The sequence below is a fragment of the Pagrus major genome, chromosome 2 (assembly GCF_040436345.1).
Source record: "Pagrus major chromosome 2, Pma_NU_1.0".
Taxonomy (NCBI): domain Eukaryota; kingdom Metazoa; phylum Chordata; class Actinopteri; order Spariformes; family Sparidae; genus Pagrus; species Pagrus major.
The window spans coordinates 4094536-4109689 of NC_133216.1; the positions used below are offsets into that span (position 1 = coordinate 4094536).

General features: G+C 43.5%; 1 protein-coding gene across 1 annotated transcript in view; it reads right to left on the minus strand.

The window, feature by feature from the left end:
- Positions 1 to 447: 447 nt before the first annotated feature.
- Positions 448 to 15154, minus strand: part of prx (periaxin) — a 32866-nt gene continuing 18159 nt past the window's right edge. The window contains 5 exon segments of the mRNA XM_073483344.1: positions 448 to 823; positions 1609 to 9249; positions 9252 to 9296; positions 9299 to 9583; positions 9586 to 14963. Of these exon segments, the coding sequence (XP_073339445.1) occupies positions 537 to 823; positions 1609 to 9249; positions 9252 to 9296; positions 9299 to 9583; positions 9586 to 14963 (13636 nt within the window). The 3' untranslated portion in view covers positions 448 to 536.

A 15154-nucleotide genomic window follows, 5' to 3' on the forward strand; every position in this document is an offset into this window, starting at 1 on the left:
GGATACTGCTTCAAAAAAGCAATTATATCGTTGTATTTACATAAATATTACTCTGGCCTGTGCTGAAGTGGTTCAAAAAGAATTATTTTGAACTCATCTTAAAATCATGGTCAAATCCATGATGCTGGTGTGAGTAAATTATTAATTCCAGCCCGTTTTAAACACACAAACAACAATAAATAATTAAGCAATCCGACATGTTTACATTCAGAGAGAAACCTTTAAAACCAAACAAAATATGATAAATAAGTAGGACTAAACTAACAAAACTCAAAAAATAACAGAAAATAGTCACATTTAAAATGAAAAAAGGAAGCATATATTACTCTGTTCGCTGTAATAATGACAATAATGCTGATTGATGAAATGTCAACGCGTTTCATCACATTCATACCTCACCTATTAAAATATAAAATAAAGACTTTTACTTAATCGAGGTTCGCCACGTTGCAGGCTGAGCTTACAAGAACACTGCAACCTCACCAAAGAAAAAAAAAACAAAATTAAAAGACATTTAAGATATCATTACAGCATCCTCAGTACTTGAAGTCCGTCAGCTGGTGAGTCGTTGTCGTGGTTGCCGAAGATTCACCTGTTCGCGTTTCAGTAGTCACCATTTGCCGGGTGATTTTGGTGGTCTTGGTCACCATGGTGACAGTTCCCTCCTCGGTGGAGGAGACTTGGTGCGCTTCGGACAATTCCTGGGTGGTGTAGTCGAGCCCTGAGGTGTGGAGGCAGAATGACCCCGAGACGTCGACCTCACCTCCCACCTCCCCCTTCCGCTGGGCCTGAGGAGAGCCCTCTGGGGTTATCTGGAGGAAGCCTGGGGGAGGAGGAAAGAAAGGAAACAAGAAGAGGCAGGAAAAGGAAGAAGAGGAGGATGGGTAAAGATTTTAAGAATGAAAAGAATCTTAGTCTTATGTAGCAGAGACAAAACAGGAGATGATATATTAATAATTTATAGAGTAAAAACAAAGAAAACAAAACACATCAAAGGTGACAGCAATGATAAATTATGTATTATGTAGTGCATATTGTAATTCTACTTCAATATGGTGAAATTGTTGAAATGTTGTTGTTAATTTTGGATCATATGTGCAATTATTCACTGTCTCTTTTAAAGGAGTACTCCATTAGTTTAATACTGCACTTCCATAAAATTCAGGAAACTTGCAAAAGACAGATTCAACCAAAAAATCATCTTCAAACATCATGCTGTGTTGAAGAAGACTTGAAACTAGCGATGAGACCATTAACTCATTAGGAAACTATCTACTGAGGTAATCTACTGGCACCAGTGGAGTCACCCCCTGCTGGCCATTAGATAGAAAGCAGGTTTAAGGCACTTCTGCACTGGCTTCACTTTGTACGCCCGGAGGCTCTGTCTACTGTTCATACAGTCTATGTTTGTAAAAGTTGCCTGTTAAAACAAGTTAGGTAGTACTTCATTATATCTTCTCAGGAAATTATCTGCAAACAAGGGAATCAAGTCATTTACTTCTCTTTAACAGATACTTGATAAAACATGTTTGACTTGGATACTGTCTGCCTTTTGAGTCAATGTCACATTTTTTCAGATATCTCAACTTGAATTTCCTTTGTCCTTACCTGTGGAGTGTGGCTTCAGGGTGAACTTAGGGACCTTGAACCAGGGTGAAGACTCTCTTTCTTCAGACTCCCTACTTTTGCTCTCAGCCTCGCTCCAAGCCTGGACCTTTGCTGAGCTGAACTCCATGGTAAAACTAGCAGGGGACTCTGAGCTGTCCCTGTCCAGCATATCTGTTCTGGCATGAGATGACACCACATGGTCTGAGTGTTCCTCACTAACACCTGCGAAGGCCATCTTGCCTGATTTCACTTTAAGCCCTTGGGTGTCTCCCCGAACTTCTTCTGTTGCTGAATCCTTTCCCAGTTTGATTCTCATTTCTGTGTCCTCCTCTGCTGCAGCCATCTTGCCATATGGAGAGGTGAGCTCCACCTTTGGAAGTTTAATTTTACCGCTGAGTGTCCCTTTATCGTCCTTGGAGTCCTTGTGAAGACTTGCATCTTTTTCACCGTTGAGACTTGAGCTTGAACCTTTGATGTCAAACGACCCTGATTTGCCAGGAGAAAGCGACACTTGGGGCATTTTCATCTTCCCTCCCTCTGACTCTGTGTTCGCAGCAACTGATTTATCTTTGGACTTCCCAAAACTTGGCTTCATTTTGATTTTGGGCATCTTCACTTTGACATCCCCTGTTTCCACCTCAGATGTTGTCTGCTCTTCGAGGACACCTGTGCACGCGGCAGACTCGTCTGTTTCAGGAGGATTTACCAAAACAAAAACAGCTTTCTTTACTTTGGGCATTTTAGGGCCCTCGTACTGAATTTCTGGCCCATAGATTCTTCTTTCGGGAGAGGAGATGGAGGGTAATGGGACACCAAACTTAGGGATTTTGATTTTCTTGCCTTTTTCTGTTTTGACATCATCTTCATCCTGTGATGTACCTATATCAAATTCTATGTCAGGAATCCTGGGGACTTTGACTTCTGCTCCAGATGATAAGGGACCACCCTCTCCCCCTGTTCCTACATTGACTGAGCCTTGTACACTTGGTAATGTAACCTCTGGTGCTGCAATTTTAATACGGTCTTTGTCCTCTTTATGTCCATTGTGGGTTTCCACTTCAACTTCATACTCAAATCTGTCTTTATCCTTGCATTTGTGTTTGACGTCACCACCTATCTCATCGCCACAGTTTTTGCATGTTTTTGCTTCTGCTTCCACATTTTTGCCAGTCTTCATTTTTGGCATTCCAATCTTGAATTTTGTTCCTTTGACTTTAGGCCCTTTTACTTTGCCGCTGGTTCCTGCCGCATTGAGATCTAAGTCAGGTAGTTCAACTTTTTTCCTGTCCTTCTTGCCATCTCCTCGATAAAGTCCTAAATCAAGCTCCAGGTCTCCTTTTGGACCTTTGATACCTATTGTTGGCATCTTGAGTTTGAGACCTTTGTGCTCTCCTTCAACATGCAAACCAGCTTCACCATGAGCGTCTACATCCGGTTTAGGTGTACTTCGTGTCACATCGATGTCCAGAGCTGGTGATGTGATTTGTAGCCCTTTAATTTTCCCTCCTGCCTCAATGGTTGGTAAGTCACCTGACACACCCCCCTTTGGAAGTTTAACATCTGGACCTTTGATCTTTCCTCCTGTGACTTCCATCTCTATAGCAGGTGCATCAATATCTTTACCTTTACCTTTGGGCAGTGAAATATCAACTTTTGGCATCTTGATATGTGGCAGCTTGATGGTTTCCCCCTCTGCCTCCACTTTCACTTCTGGTGTGTCAATATTTGCTTTGCCTTGAGGGATAGATATGTCCACATTAGGCATCTTGAACTGTCCCTTATCTCCCTTTATTTCAACAGCTGGACCCTCCATCTTTCCTTTGGGCAGAGAGATGTCAACATTTGGCATTTTCCAATGAGGCATTTTGAACTTTCCTCCAGTACCTCCCTCTATTTCAACATCTGGACCTTCAATCTTTCCTTTTGGCATTGAAATATCAACAGAGGGCATGCTGACATGTGGCAGCTTGAATTTGCCACCTTCCCCTTTGAGCTCCACCTCTGGACCCTCCATCTTTCCTTTGGGCAGTGAGATGTCAACATTTGGCATTTTCATGTGAGGCATTTTGAACTTTCCTCCGGTACCTCCCTCTATTTCAACATCTGGACCTTCAATCTTTCCTTTTGGCATTGAAATATCAACAGAGGGCATGCTGACATGTGGCATCTTGAATTTGCCGCCTTCCCCTTTGAGCTCCACCTCTGGACCCTCCATCTTTCCTTTGGGCAGAGAGATGTCAACATTTGGCATTTTGATGTGAGGCATTTTGAACTTTCCTCCGGTACCTCCCTCTATTTCAACATCTGGACCTTCAATCTTTCCTTTTGGCATTGAAATATCAACAGAGGGCATGCTGACATGTGGCATCTTGAATTTGCCACCTTCACCTTTGAGCTCCACATCGGGACCCTCCATCTTTCCTTTGGGCAGAGAGATGTCAACATTTGGCATTTTCATGTGTGGCATTTTGAACTTTCCTCCAGTACCTCCCTCTATTTCAACATCTGGACCTTCAATCTTTCCTTTGGGAAGTGAAATATCAACAGAAGGCATGCTGACATGTGGCATCTTGAATTTGCCCCCTTCCCCTTTGAGCTCCACCTCTGGACCTTCAAGCTTTCCTTTGGGCAGGGAGATGTCAACATTTGGCATTTTCATGTGAGGCATTTTGAACTTTCCTCCAGTACCTCCCTCTATTTCAACATCTGGACCTTCAATCTTTCCTTTTGGCATTGAAATATCAACAGAGGGCATGCTGAGATGTGGCATCTTGAATTTGCTGCCTTCTCCTTTGAGCTCCACCTCTGGACCTTCAATCTTTCCTTTGGGCAGGGAGATGTCAACATTTGGCATTTTCATGTGAGGCATTTTGAACTTTCCTCCAGTACCTCCCTCTATTTCAACATCTGGACCTTCAACCTTTCCTTTTGGAAGAGAGATATCAACAGAGGGCATGCTGACATGTGGCATCTTGAATTTGCTGCCTTCTCCTTTGAGCTCCACCTCTGGACCTTCAATCTTTCCTTTGGGCAGGGAGATGTCAAAATTTGGCATTTTCATATGAGGCATTTTGAACTTTCCTCCGGTACCTCCCTCTATCTCAACATCTGGACCTTCAACCTTTCCTTTTGGAAGAGAGATATCAACAGAGGGCATACTAAGATGTGGCATCTTGAATTTGCTGCCTTCTCCTTTGAGCTCCACGTCGGGACCCTCCATCTTTCCTTTGGGCAAAGAGATGTCAACATTTGGCATTTTCATGTGAGGCATTTTGAACTTTCCTCCTGAGCCTCCCTCTATGTCAACATCTGGACCTTCAACCTTTCCTTTGGGCAGAGAGATATCAATATTTGGCATTTTCATGTGAGGCATTTTGAACTTTCCTCCTGAGCCTCCCTCTATGTCAACATCTGGACCTTCAGCCTTTCCTTTGGGCAGAGAGATATCAACATTTGGCATTTTAACGTGAGGCATTTTGAACTTTCCTCCTGAACCTCCCTCTATTTCAACATCTGGACCTTCAATCTTTCCTTTTGGCAGAGAGATATCAATATTTGGCATTTTCATGTGAGGCATTTTGAACTTTCCTCCGGTACCCCCCTCTAGTTCAACATTTGGACCCTCCATCTTTCCTTTAGGCAGAGACATGTCAATATCCGGCATTTTCATGTGTGGCATTTTGAACTTTCCTCCTGAACCTCCCTCTAATTCAACATCTGGACCTTCAACCTTTCCTTTTGGAAGTGAAATATCAACAGAGGGCATGCTGAGATGGGGCATCTTTAATTTTCCACCTTCACCTTTAAGCTCCACTTCGGGACCCTCCATCTGTCCTTTGGGCAGAGAGATATCAACATTTGGCATTTTCATATGAGGCATTTTGAACTTTCCTCCTGAACCTCCCTCTATTTCAACATCTGGACCTTCAATCTTTCCTTTTGGCAGAGAGATGTCAATATTTGGCATTTTCATGTGAGGCATTTTGAACTTTCCTCCGGTACCCCCCTCTAGTTCAACATTTGGACCCTCCATCTTTCCTTTAGGCAGAGAGACATCAACATCCGGCATTTTCATGTGTGGCATTTTGAACTTTCCTCCTGAACCTCCCTCTAATTCAACATCTGGACCTTCCATCTTTCCTTTGGGCAGGGAGATGTCAACTTTTGGCATTTTCATGTGAGGCATTTTGAACTTTCCCCCGGTACCTCCCTCTAATTCAACATCTGGACCTTCAACCTTTCCTTTTGGAAGTGAAATATTAACAGAGGGCATGCTGAGATGGGGCATCTTGAATTTTCCACCTTCGCCTTTAAGCTCCACCTCGGGACCCTCCATCTTTCCTTTGGGCAGGGAGATGTCAATGTCTGGCATTTGGATATCTGGCGTATTGAATTTGCCTCCATCTCCATCAACCTTTGCACCATGCTTTACTTTTGGCAGGGACACATCCAGGCCTATTTTGGGGATGGAAACATCAATCGTTGGCATTTTGGGAATTTTGAGGCTTCCCTCATAACCTCTGATATCAGCCTCTGAGACATCGACCTCTGCTTTGGGGAGAAGAACCTCAGTCTCTGGTGTTTTAGCTGCTGGCAGTGAGAGTTCGACAGAGGGCATTTTGACTGTGGTCTTAGCGTCAACGTAACCACTTGGCTTGGCTAAATCTTTTTCTTTCGAGCCAAATCCTGGCATGGAGAACTTTGGCAGTTTGATAGTGAAATCAGGTGCATGGAAGCCACCTTTTCCTTCCACATCTGCCCCCACTTTAGCATCAACTGCTCCCTCTGGGAGTTGACCTTTTGGTGATGATATTTTAAACTTGGGGAATTTCCCTTTGTATTTTAATTTATTGTCTGGGGTTTCAACATTGATATCTGCTTTAGGAATGTCAATTTTCCCCTTTTTCATTTTAACATCTACATCAGGACAAGACACGGACACATCGGTATTCTTTTTGGAAAAACCAAATGAGGGCAGTTTGATTTTAGGTTTTTTCACCTTGACCTTTCCATCCCCATCAAACTCTACTGATGGTGCCCTAATCTCTCCTTCAACATGTGGTGGGCTGAGGGAAATGTCTCCTTTGGGTCCTTTTCCTGATATCTGCATGTCACCACTCTTGGACTTGCCACCAAACCTGGGAAGCGAGAAACTGGGACGAGGTAGATCAAAGCTACCCCCTGATGAAGGTCTGCCTCCCTCTGCTTTCAGAAGCTCCACTTCCACATCATCACATTTAGGTTTGGTGAGACCGAAGTCTAGATCCACCTTCGGAGCTGAGATGTCAACTGTTGGTAGTTTGACAGTGGGAAGTTTGATGGATGCACCTGGACCTTCTACACTACCTGTCTCGATGTCTGCACCCCTGACTTTCAACTTGGCTGGTTTAATATCTCCTTTGAGACCAGACATCTCCAAACCTCCTGATGCGTCAGGACCACTGGTGTCCACTTTGAGGCTTTTGTCTTTCAGACCAGAGGGAAGGCTTAGGTCAAGATCAAATTTGGGGAGATTTATGTCAAGAGTAGGCATGTGGAGTCCACCACCCTTTTTACCAGATAGGTCAGCTTTTGGTACTTCAATTTCCTTTCCAGAAGGTCCTTCAATATTGATATCTCCCTCCACTTTTCCCACAGGAACTGAAATGTCAACAGCTGGCATTGCAATCTTTCCTCCCTTCATCTCTGGTCCTTCCAGTCTGACATTGCCCTCTGGCAGGTTCATCTTTGGGAGTGAAATGTCAAATTTGGGCATTTTGAATTTGCCTCCTTTTACCTCAGGTCCCGCAATACTGAGGTCAGCATCAGCCTTTCCTTTAGGGAGTGAAAGGTCAATGTCTGGCATGTTGATGTTTCCTCCCTTAAGTTCAGGACCTTCTATGTTGACCTCTGGTCCCTTAGCTTTAATCTTTGGAAGAGAGATATCAAGTGAGGGCATATGGAACTTTCCTCCTTTTCCAGCATGTCCTTCAATTTCAATATCTCCTCCTGCTTTTCCTTTAGGAAGGGAAATATCAATGTCTGGCATCTCAATCTTCCCTCCTTTGATGTCTGGCCCTTTCATTTTGACATCACCTTCTGGGAGACTCACTTTTGGCAATGAGACATCAAATTTGGGCATTTTGAATTTCCCTCCTTTCACCTCAGGGCCTTCAACATCAAGATCACCAACTGTTGGCATTTCAATTTTTCCTTTCATATCTGGTCCTTCCACATTGGCGTCAAACTTTGGGAGACTCACTTTTGGTAGAGAAACATCAAATTTGGGCATTTTGAATTTCCCTCCTTTCACGTCAGGGCCTTCAACATCAAGATCACCCTCAACTTTTCCTTTGGGGAGTGAAATATCAACTGATGGCATTTCAATTTTTCCTTTCATGTCTGGTCCTTCCACATTGGTGTCAAACTTTGGGAGACTCACTTTTGGTAGAGAAACATCAAATTTGGGCATTTTGAATTTCCCTCCTTTCACTTCAGGGCCTTCAACATTAATGTCACCCTCAACTTTTCCTTTGGGAAGTGAAATGTCAACAGTTGGGATGTTCACCTTTCCTCCTTCGACACCAGGACCCTCAAGGTTGATATCTACATCAGGAGATTTTATTTTGGGCAGAGAAACATCCAATGATGGCATGTTTAGCTTTCCACCTTTAATGTCAGGGCCTTCAATATTTACATCCGGTCCCTTAGCTTTCATTTTTGGAAGAGAGATATCAAGTGAGGGCATGTGGAACTTTCCTCCTTTGCCAGCATGTCCTTCAACTTCAATTTCTCCTCCTGCTTTTCCTTTGGGGAGTGAAATATCAATATCTGGCATTTCAGTCTTCCCTCCCATGATGCCTGGGCCTTTTATTTTGAGATCGCCCTCTGGGAGACTCACTTTTGGCAACGAGACATCAAATTTCGGCATTTTGAATTTGCCCCCTTTTATGTCAGGGCCTTCAACATTTAGGTCACCCTCAACTTTTCCTTTAGGGAGTAACATGCCACCTTTAAATTCAGGTCCTTCAATATCAACATCAACCCCCTTTGCCTTGATTTTAGGAAGAGAGAGATCAATAGAGGGCATGTGAAACTTGCCTCCTTTACCCACATGTCCCTCAACATCAACGTCTCCCTTTACCTTTCCTTTTGGGAGTGAAATATCAACTGTTGGCAGTTCTACATTGCTCTCTGGCAGGTTCATCTTTGGAAGTGAGACGTCAAATTTGGGCATTTTGAATTTCCCTCCTTTCACCTCAGGGCCTTCAACATCAAGATCACCCTCAACTTTTCCTTTGGGGAGTGAAATATCAACTGATGGCATTTCAATTTTTCCTTTCATGTCTGGTCCTTCCACATTGGCGTCAAACTTTGGGAGACTCACTTTTGGTAGAGAAACATCAAATTTGGGCATTTTGAATTTCCCTCCTTTCACGTCAGGGCCTTCAACATTAATGTCACCCTCAACTTTTCCTTTGGGAAGTGAAATGTCAGCAGTCGGGATGTTCACTTTTCCACCTTCGACATCAGGACCCTCAAGGTTGATATCTACATCGGGAGATTTCATTTTGGGCAGAGAAACATCCAATGATGGCATTTTTAGCTTTCCACCTTTAACGTCAGGGCCTTCGATATTTACCTCCGGTCCCTTAGCTTTCATTTTGGAAAAGAGATATCAAGTGAGGGCATGTGGAACTTTCCTCCTTGCCAGCATGTCCTTCAACTTCAATTTCTCCTCCTGCTTTTCCTTTAGGGAGTGAAAGATCAATATCTGGCATTTCAATCTTCCTTCCCTTGATGTCTGGGCCTTTTATTTTGACACCACCCTCTGGAAGATTCACTTTTGGCAATGAAACATCAAATCTTGGCATCTTAAATTTTCCTCCTTTCAAGTCAGGGCCTTCAACATTTAGGTCACCCTCAACTTCTCCTTTAGGGAGTGACATGTCACCTTTAAGTTCAGGTCCTTCAATATCAACATCAACCCCTTTGCCTTGATTTTAGGAAGAGAGAGATCAATCGAGGGCATGTGAAACTTGCCTCCTTTACCCACATGTCCCTCAACATCAACGTCTCCCTTTACCTTTCCTTTTGGGAGTGAAATATCAACTGTTGGCAGTTCTACATTGCTCTCTGGCAGGTTCATCTTTGGAAGTGAGACGTCAAATTTGGGCATTTTGAATTTCCCTCCTTTCACCTCAGGGCCTTCAACATCAAGATCACCCTCAACTTTTCCTTTGGGGAGTGAAATATCAACTGATGGCATTTCAATTTTTCCTTTCATGTCTGGTCCTTCCACATTGGCGTCAAACTTTGGGAGACTCACTTTTGGTAGAGAAACATCAAATTTGGGCATTTTGAATTTCCCTCCTTTCACGTCAGGGCCTTCAACATTAATGTCACCCTCAACTTTTCCTTTGGGAAGTGAAATGTCAACAGTTGGGATGTTCACCTTTCCTCCTTTAACATCAGGACCCTCAAGGTTGATATCTACATCGGGAGATTTCATTTTGGGCAGAGAAACATCCAATGATGGCATGTTTAGCTTTCCACCTTTAACGTCAGGGCCTTCGATATTTACCTCTGGTCCCTTAGCTTTCATTTTAGGAAGAGAGATATCAAATGAGGGCATATGGAATTTGCCTCCTTTGCCAGCATGTCCTTCAACTTCAATTTCTCCTCCTGCTTTTCCTTTGGGGAGTGAAATATCAATGTCTGGCATGTCAACCTTCCCTCCCTTCATGTCTGGGCCTTTTATTTCGACATCACCCCTTGGGAGACTCACTTTTGGCAATGACACATCAAATTTCGGCATCTTGAATTTGCTTCCTTTTATGTCAGGGCCTTCAACATTTAGGTCACCCTCAACTTTTCCTTTGGGGAGTGAAATATCAATGTCTGGCATTTCAACCTTCCCTCCCTTCATGTCTGGGCCTTTTATGTCAACATCACCCCCTGGGAGACTCACTTTTGGCAATGACACATCAAATTTCGGCATCTTGAATTTGCTTCCTTTTATGTCAGGGCCTTCAACATCAAGATCACCCTCAACTTTTCCTTTGGGGAGTGAAATATCAATGTCTGGCATTTCAACCTTCCCCCCTTTCATGTGTGGGCCTTTTATTTCGACATCACCCCCTGGGAGACTCACTTTTGGCAATGACACATCAAATTTCGGCATCTTGAATTTGCTTCCTTTTATGTCAGGGCCTTCAACATCAAGATCACCCTCAACTTTTCCTTTAGGGACTGAAATATCAATGTCTGGCATTTCAACCTTCCCTCCCTTAATGTTTGGGCCTTTTATTTTGGCATCACCCCCTGGGAGACTCACTCTTGGCAATGACACATCAAATTTGGGCATCTTAAATTTGCCTCCTTTCATGTCAGGGCCTTCAACATTTAGGTCACCCTCAACTTTTCCTTTGGGGAGTGAAATATCAATGTCTGGCATTTCAACCTTCCCTCCCTTCATGTCTGGGCCTTTTATTTCAACATCACCCCCTGGGAGACTTACTTTTGGCAATGACACATCAAATTTGGGCATCTTAAATTTGCCTCCTTTCATGTCAGGGCCTTCAACATTTAGGTCACCCTCAACTTTAGGGAGTGAAATGTCAACAGTTGGCAAGTCAAACTTTGCTCCTTTAACATCCGGACCCTGGAGGCTGATATCTATCTCTGGACACTTAACTTTCGGGAGTGACATGTCACCTTTCAGTTCAGGTCCTTCAATATCAACATCAACTCCCTTTCCTTTCATTTTAGGCAGAGAGATATCAAACGAGGGCATATGAAACTTTCCACCTTTACCAGCATCTCCCTCAAGGTCAACATCTCCTTTTAACTTCCCTTTTGGGAGTGAAATATCCACATTGCCCTCTGGCAGGTTCATCTTTGGAAGTGACACATCAAATTTAGGCATTTTGAATTTGCCTCCTTTTACCTCAGGACCCTCAATGCTGAGGTCAACGTCAGCCTTTCCTTTAGGGAGTGAAAAGTCAATGTCTGGCATGTTGATGTTTCCTCCCTTAAGTTCAGGACCTTCTATGTTGACCTCTGGTCCCTTAGCTTTAATCTTTGGAAGAGAGATATCAAGTGAGGGCATGTGGAACTTTCCTCCTTTTCCAGCATGTCCTTCAATTTCAATATCTCCTCCTGCTTTTCCTTTGGGGAGTGAGATATCAATGTCTGGCATCTCAATCTTCCTGCCCTTTATCTCGGGCCCTTTTATTTTTACATCACCTTCTGGAAAACTGACTTTAGGTAATTTCCCCTCAGGACCTTCAATGTTTATTCCTACTTCCCCTTTTGCTTCTGGAAGTGAAATATCAACAGTCGGCATTTCCATTTTTCCTTTAATCTCTGCACCTTCGACTTTGACATCGCCCTCTGGTAGGCTCATCTTTGGAAATGAAAATTTGGGCATTTTGAATTTACCTGTCCCCCCCTTGGGACCTTCAACTTTTATGTCACCTTTGACTTTTCCTTTAGGAAGTCCAATATTGTAGGATGGTATTTCAATATTCCCATCCTTTCCCGAGTGAATATCAATATCAATGTCTCCCTGTATCCCCTTTCCTTTAGGAAGGGAGAGGTCGATTTTTGGCATTTCAAACTTTCCACCTTTAACTTTCGGCCCTTGAAAATTCACATCTCCTTCAGGTAATTTTACTGCAGGGAGGGTGATGTCTACAGATGGTAGGTCAAATTTACCTCCTCGTCCATCTCCTTCGACAGCGATATCACCTTCGAATGTTCCTTTAGGGGGTGAGATGTCGATAGTTGGCATTTTAATTTCCCCACCTTTGATTTCTGGTCCCTCGATGTTGATATCACCTCGCTTTGACTTTATTTTAGGGAGAGAAACATCAATGGACGGCATATGAAAATGTCCTCCTTTACTTTTGGCTTGCATGTCACCCTCTATTTTCCCCCTTGGAAGAGAGACATCAGCTGAGGGTCCCTCAAGGCCAATATTTCCCTCAGGCATCTTCATCTTTGGCAGTGATACATCAAATGTAGGCATCTTAAACTTGCCTCCTTTTCCCGTGGGACCTTTAATATCTATCTTACCCTCTGCTTTTCCTTTTGGAGGAGATATATCAACTGTAGGCATGTTCATTTTTCCTCCTTTAATCTTACTTCCCTGCAGGTCCAAATCTGCCTCTGGCGTATCAACCTTAAACTCAGGACCTTCGATGTTGATGTCACCTCCCTGTGATTTGATCTTTGGTAGTGACACATCTAATGAAGGCATCTGGAACTTTCCTCCTTTGGCCTCGGGAACTTGGATCTTTACTTCCCCCTCTGGTGACTTCATAGCAGGAAGAGAGATGTCGAGTGATGGCATGTTGAACTTTGCTCCTCCTTTGACCTCAGGTCCTTCAATATCAATCTCTGCCTCTTTGGTTTTCATCTTTGGGAGTGAGACGTCAAAAGTTGGCATCTTGAACTTGGCCTTGCCACCACCACTGCCCTCGACCTCCATGTCGCCCTGGACATTTGCCTTGGGAAGTGAAAAGTCAACATTTGGAAGTTCAGGGCATTCTAGCTTCACGTCTCCTTCAGGTAGCTTCATCTTTGGGAGAGAAATGTCTAAAGATGGCATGCCTCCTTTCAGTTCACTGCCATCAATGTTCAGATCGCCTTCTATGTTTCCTTGGGGAACAGAGACGTCGACAGTAGTCATCTTGATCTTTCCGCCTTTGATTTCAGGTCCCTCTAAAACAACGTCTCCCTCAGGTGACTTCATTTTTGGAAGAGATATATTGTAAGAAGGCATTTTAAACCTGCCTCCTTTTCCCTTGATGTCAACCTCACCCTTGGATTTACCTTTTGGTAGAGAAATGTCAACTGATGGTACCTCAATTTTCCCTCCTTTGATCTCAGGTCCTTTTAAGTCGACTTCAGCCTCAGATGTGCCCATTTTGGGTAGTCTAACATCAAGTGATGGCATTTTGAATTTTCCTCCCTTCCCAGCCTGACCTTCCACTTCAATATCTCCTTCCATTTTGCCTTTGGGCAGAGAAATATCGAGTGTGGGCATTTCAAATGTACCACCTTTTACTTCTGGGCCTTCAATGTCGACTTTCTTATCACCTGTCTTCATTTCAGGTAGCGAGATGTCAAACGATGGTAGCTGAAATTTTCCTTCTCCTTCAATATCAGTTGTTCCTGCTTTGCCTTTGGGAAGGGTCAAGTCTACTTTGGGTAACTTGAAGCCCCCTTCCACCTCTTGTCCTTTTATATCTCCTTCTGGTGACTTAAATTTTGGTAAAGATATGTCAAAATTAGGCATTTTGAACTTTCCATCTCCACCAATGTAATAGTCCATATCCACATCTGCAACCCCTGTTTTCACATTTGGGAGAGAGATGTCAGCAGAGGGTAGATTGAATTTTCCTCCACCTTCTGGACCCTCAATATCAACACTGGATGATTCCATCTTTGGTAACGAGATATCAACCTTTGGCATGGAGATTTTGGGCCCTTTAAAAGTGCCCTCCACTTCGTCAGGAATTCTGCGCCCGGTGTCAAATTCCAAATCAACATCAGGAACAGAGATGTCGATGGCTGGCATTTTGATTGCTGTCTTCCCAGATCCTTCGCACTCTGGGAGTGAGAAGTCGATGTCAGAATTTCCCTTCACTTTTGGTAAAGAAATATCGACAGAAGGCATTTGAAAAGATGCAGCCTTTCCTGAGAGATCACCTTCAATCTTTGGTTTGGTGATATTTGCTTCAGGGAGGCCAATCTCACCACCTCCTTTGATTTCCACTTTTGGAGGTGTTACATCAGCGTCAGGCACTTTCATCCCTTTTGCTTTTACCTTGATGTCACCATCTATCTCATCCGAATGACGTGAGAGTCTCACTTTGGGCAGTTTTAACTTTGGCATCCTTAGCTTTGCATCTCCTTTGCCCACGTCTACATCAATGTTTCCCACAGCTGCGTCTGCATCAACCCCTCCTTTGATGTCAATGTTAGGAGCTTTTCCCTTCACAGCAGGCCAAGATGCCTCAGCTTTTCCTGAAGGGAGTGCAAACTCCACATCAGGTGCGTTAATCTTCACCCCTCCCTTTTCCGTATCCATGTCTTTATCACCAGACAAACTGAACTCCACTGATGGTGGCTGGATGTTGATACCCGGGGGCTTCCGCTCCAGAGATCCAGTTTCCAAAGCTGAGCCTGACTTTGTGTGTTTGCTCTTAGGAAAGGTGATACCAAACTTGTGTCCTTTTCCTTTGGTTTTCACTTTAGCTCCAGATATCTCAGGTGCAGAGATATTCACCTGTCCCTCGAGTCTCCCTGTTTCCACTTTTCCTCCGGTCTCTGCTCCAGCGTAAGCCTTTGTTTTCATGCGGGGAAACCTGGGAAAACCATGTAAAGAAAGGAAGAAGAAAATAAGAAAAATACATTGTAATATAACTAAAAACATACTTTTAAGATTATCATTTGATGTATATGAGTCAGTAAAAGTACTGTATTACAGTTTTCTTTAGAACTACCATCATAATGTTGCTCAGCAAATCTTCACGTGCTGTTTAGTGAGTACAGCAGG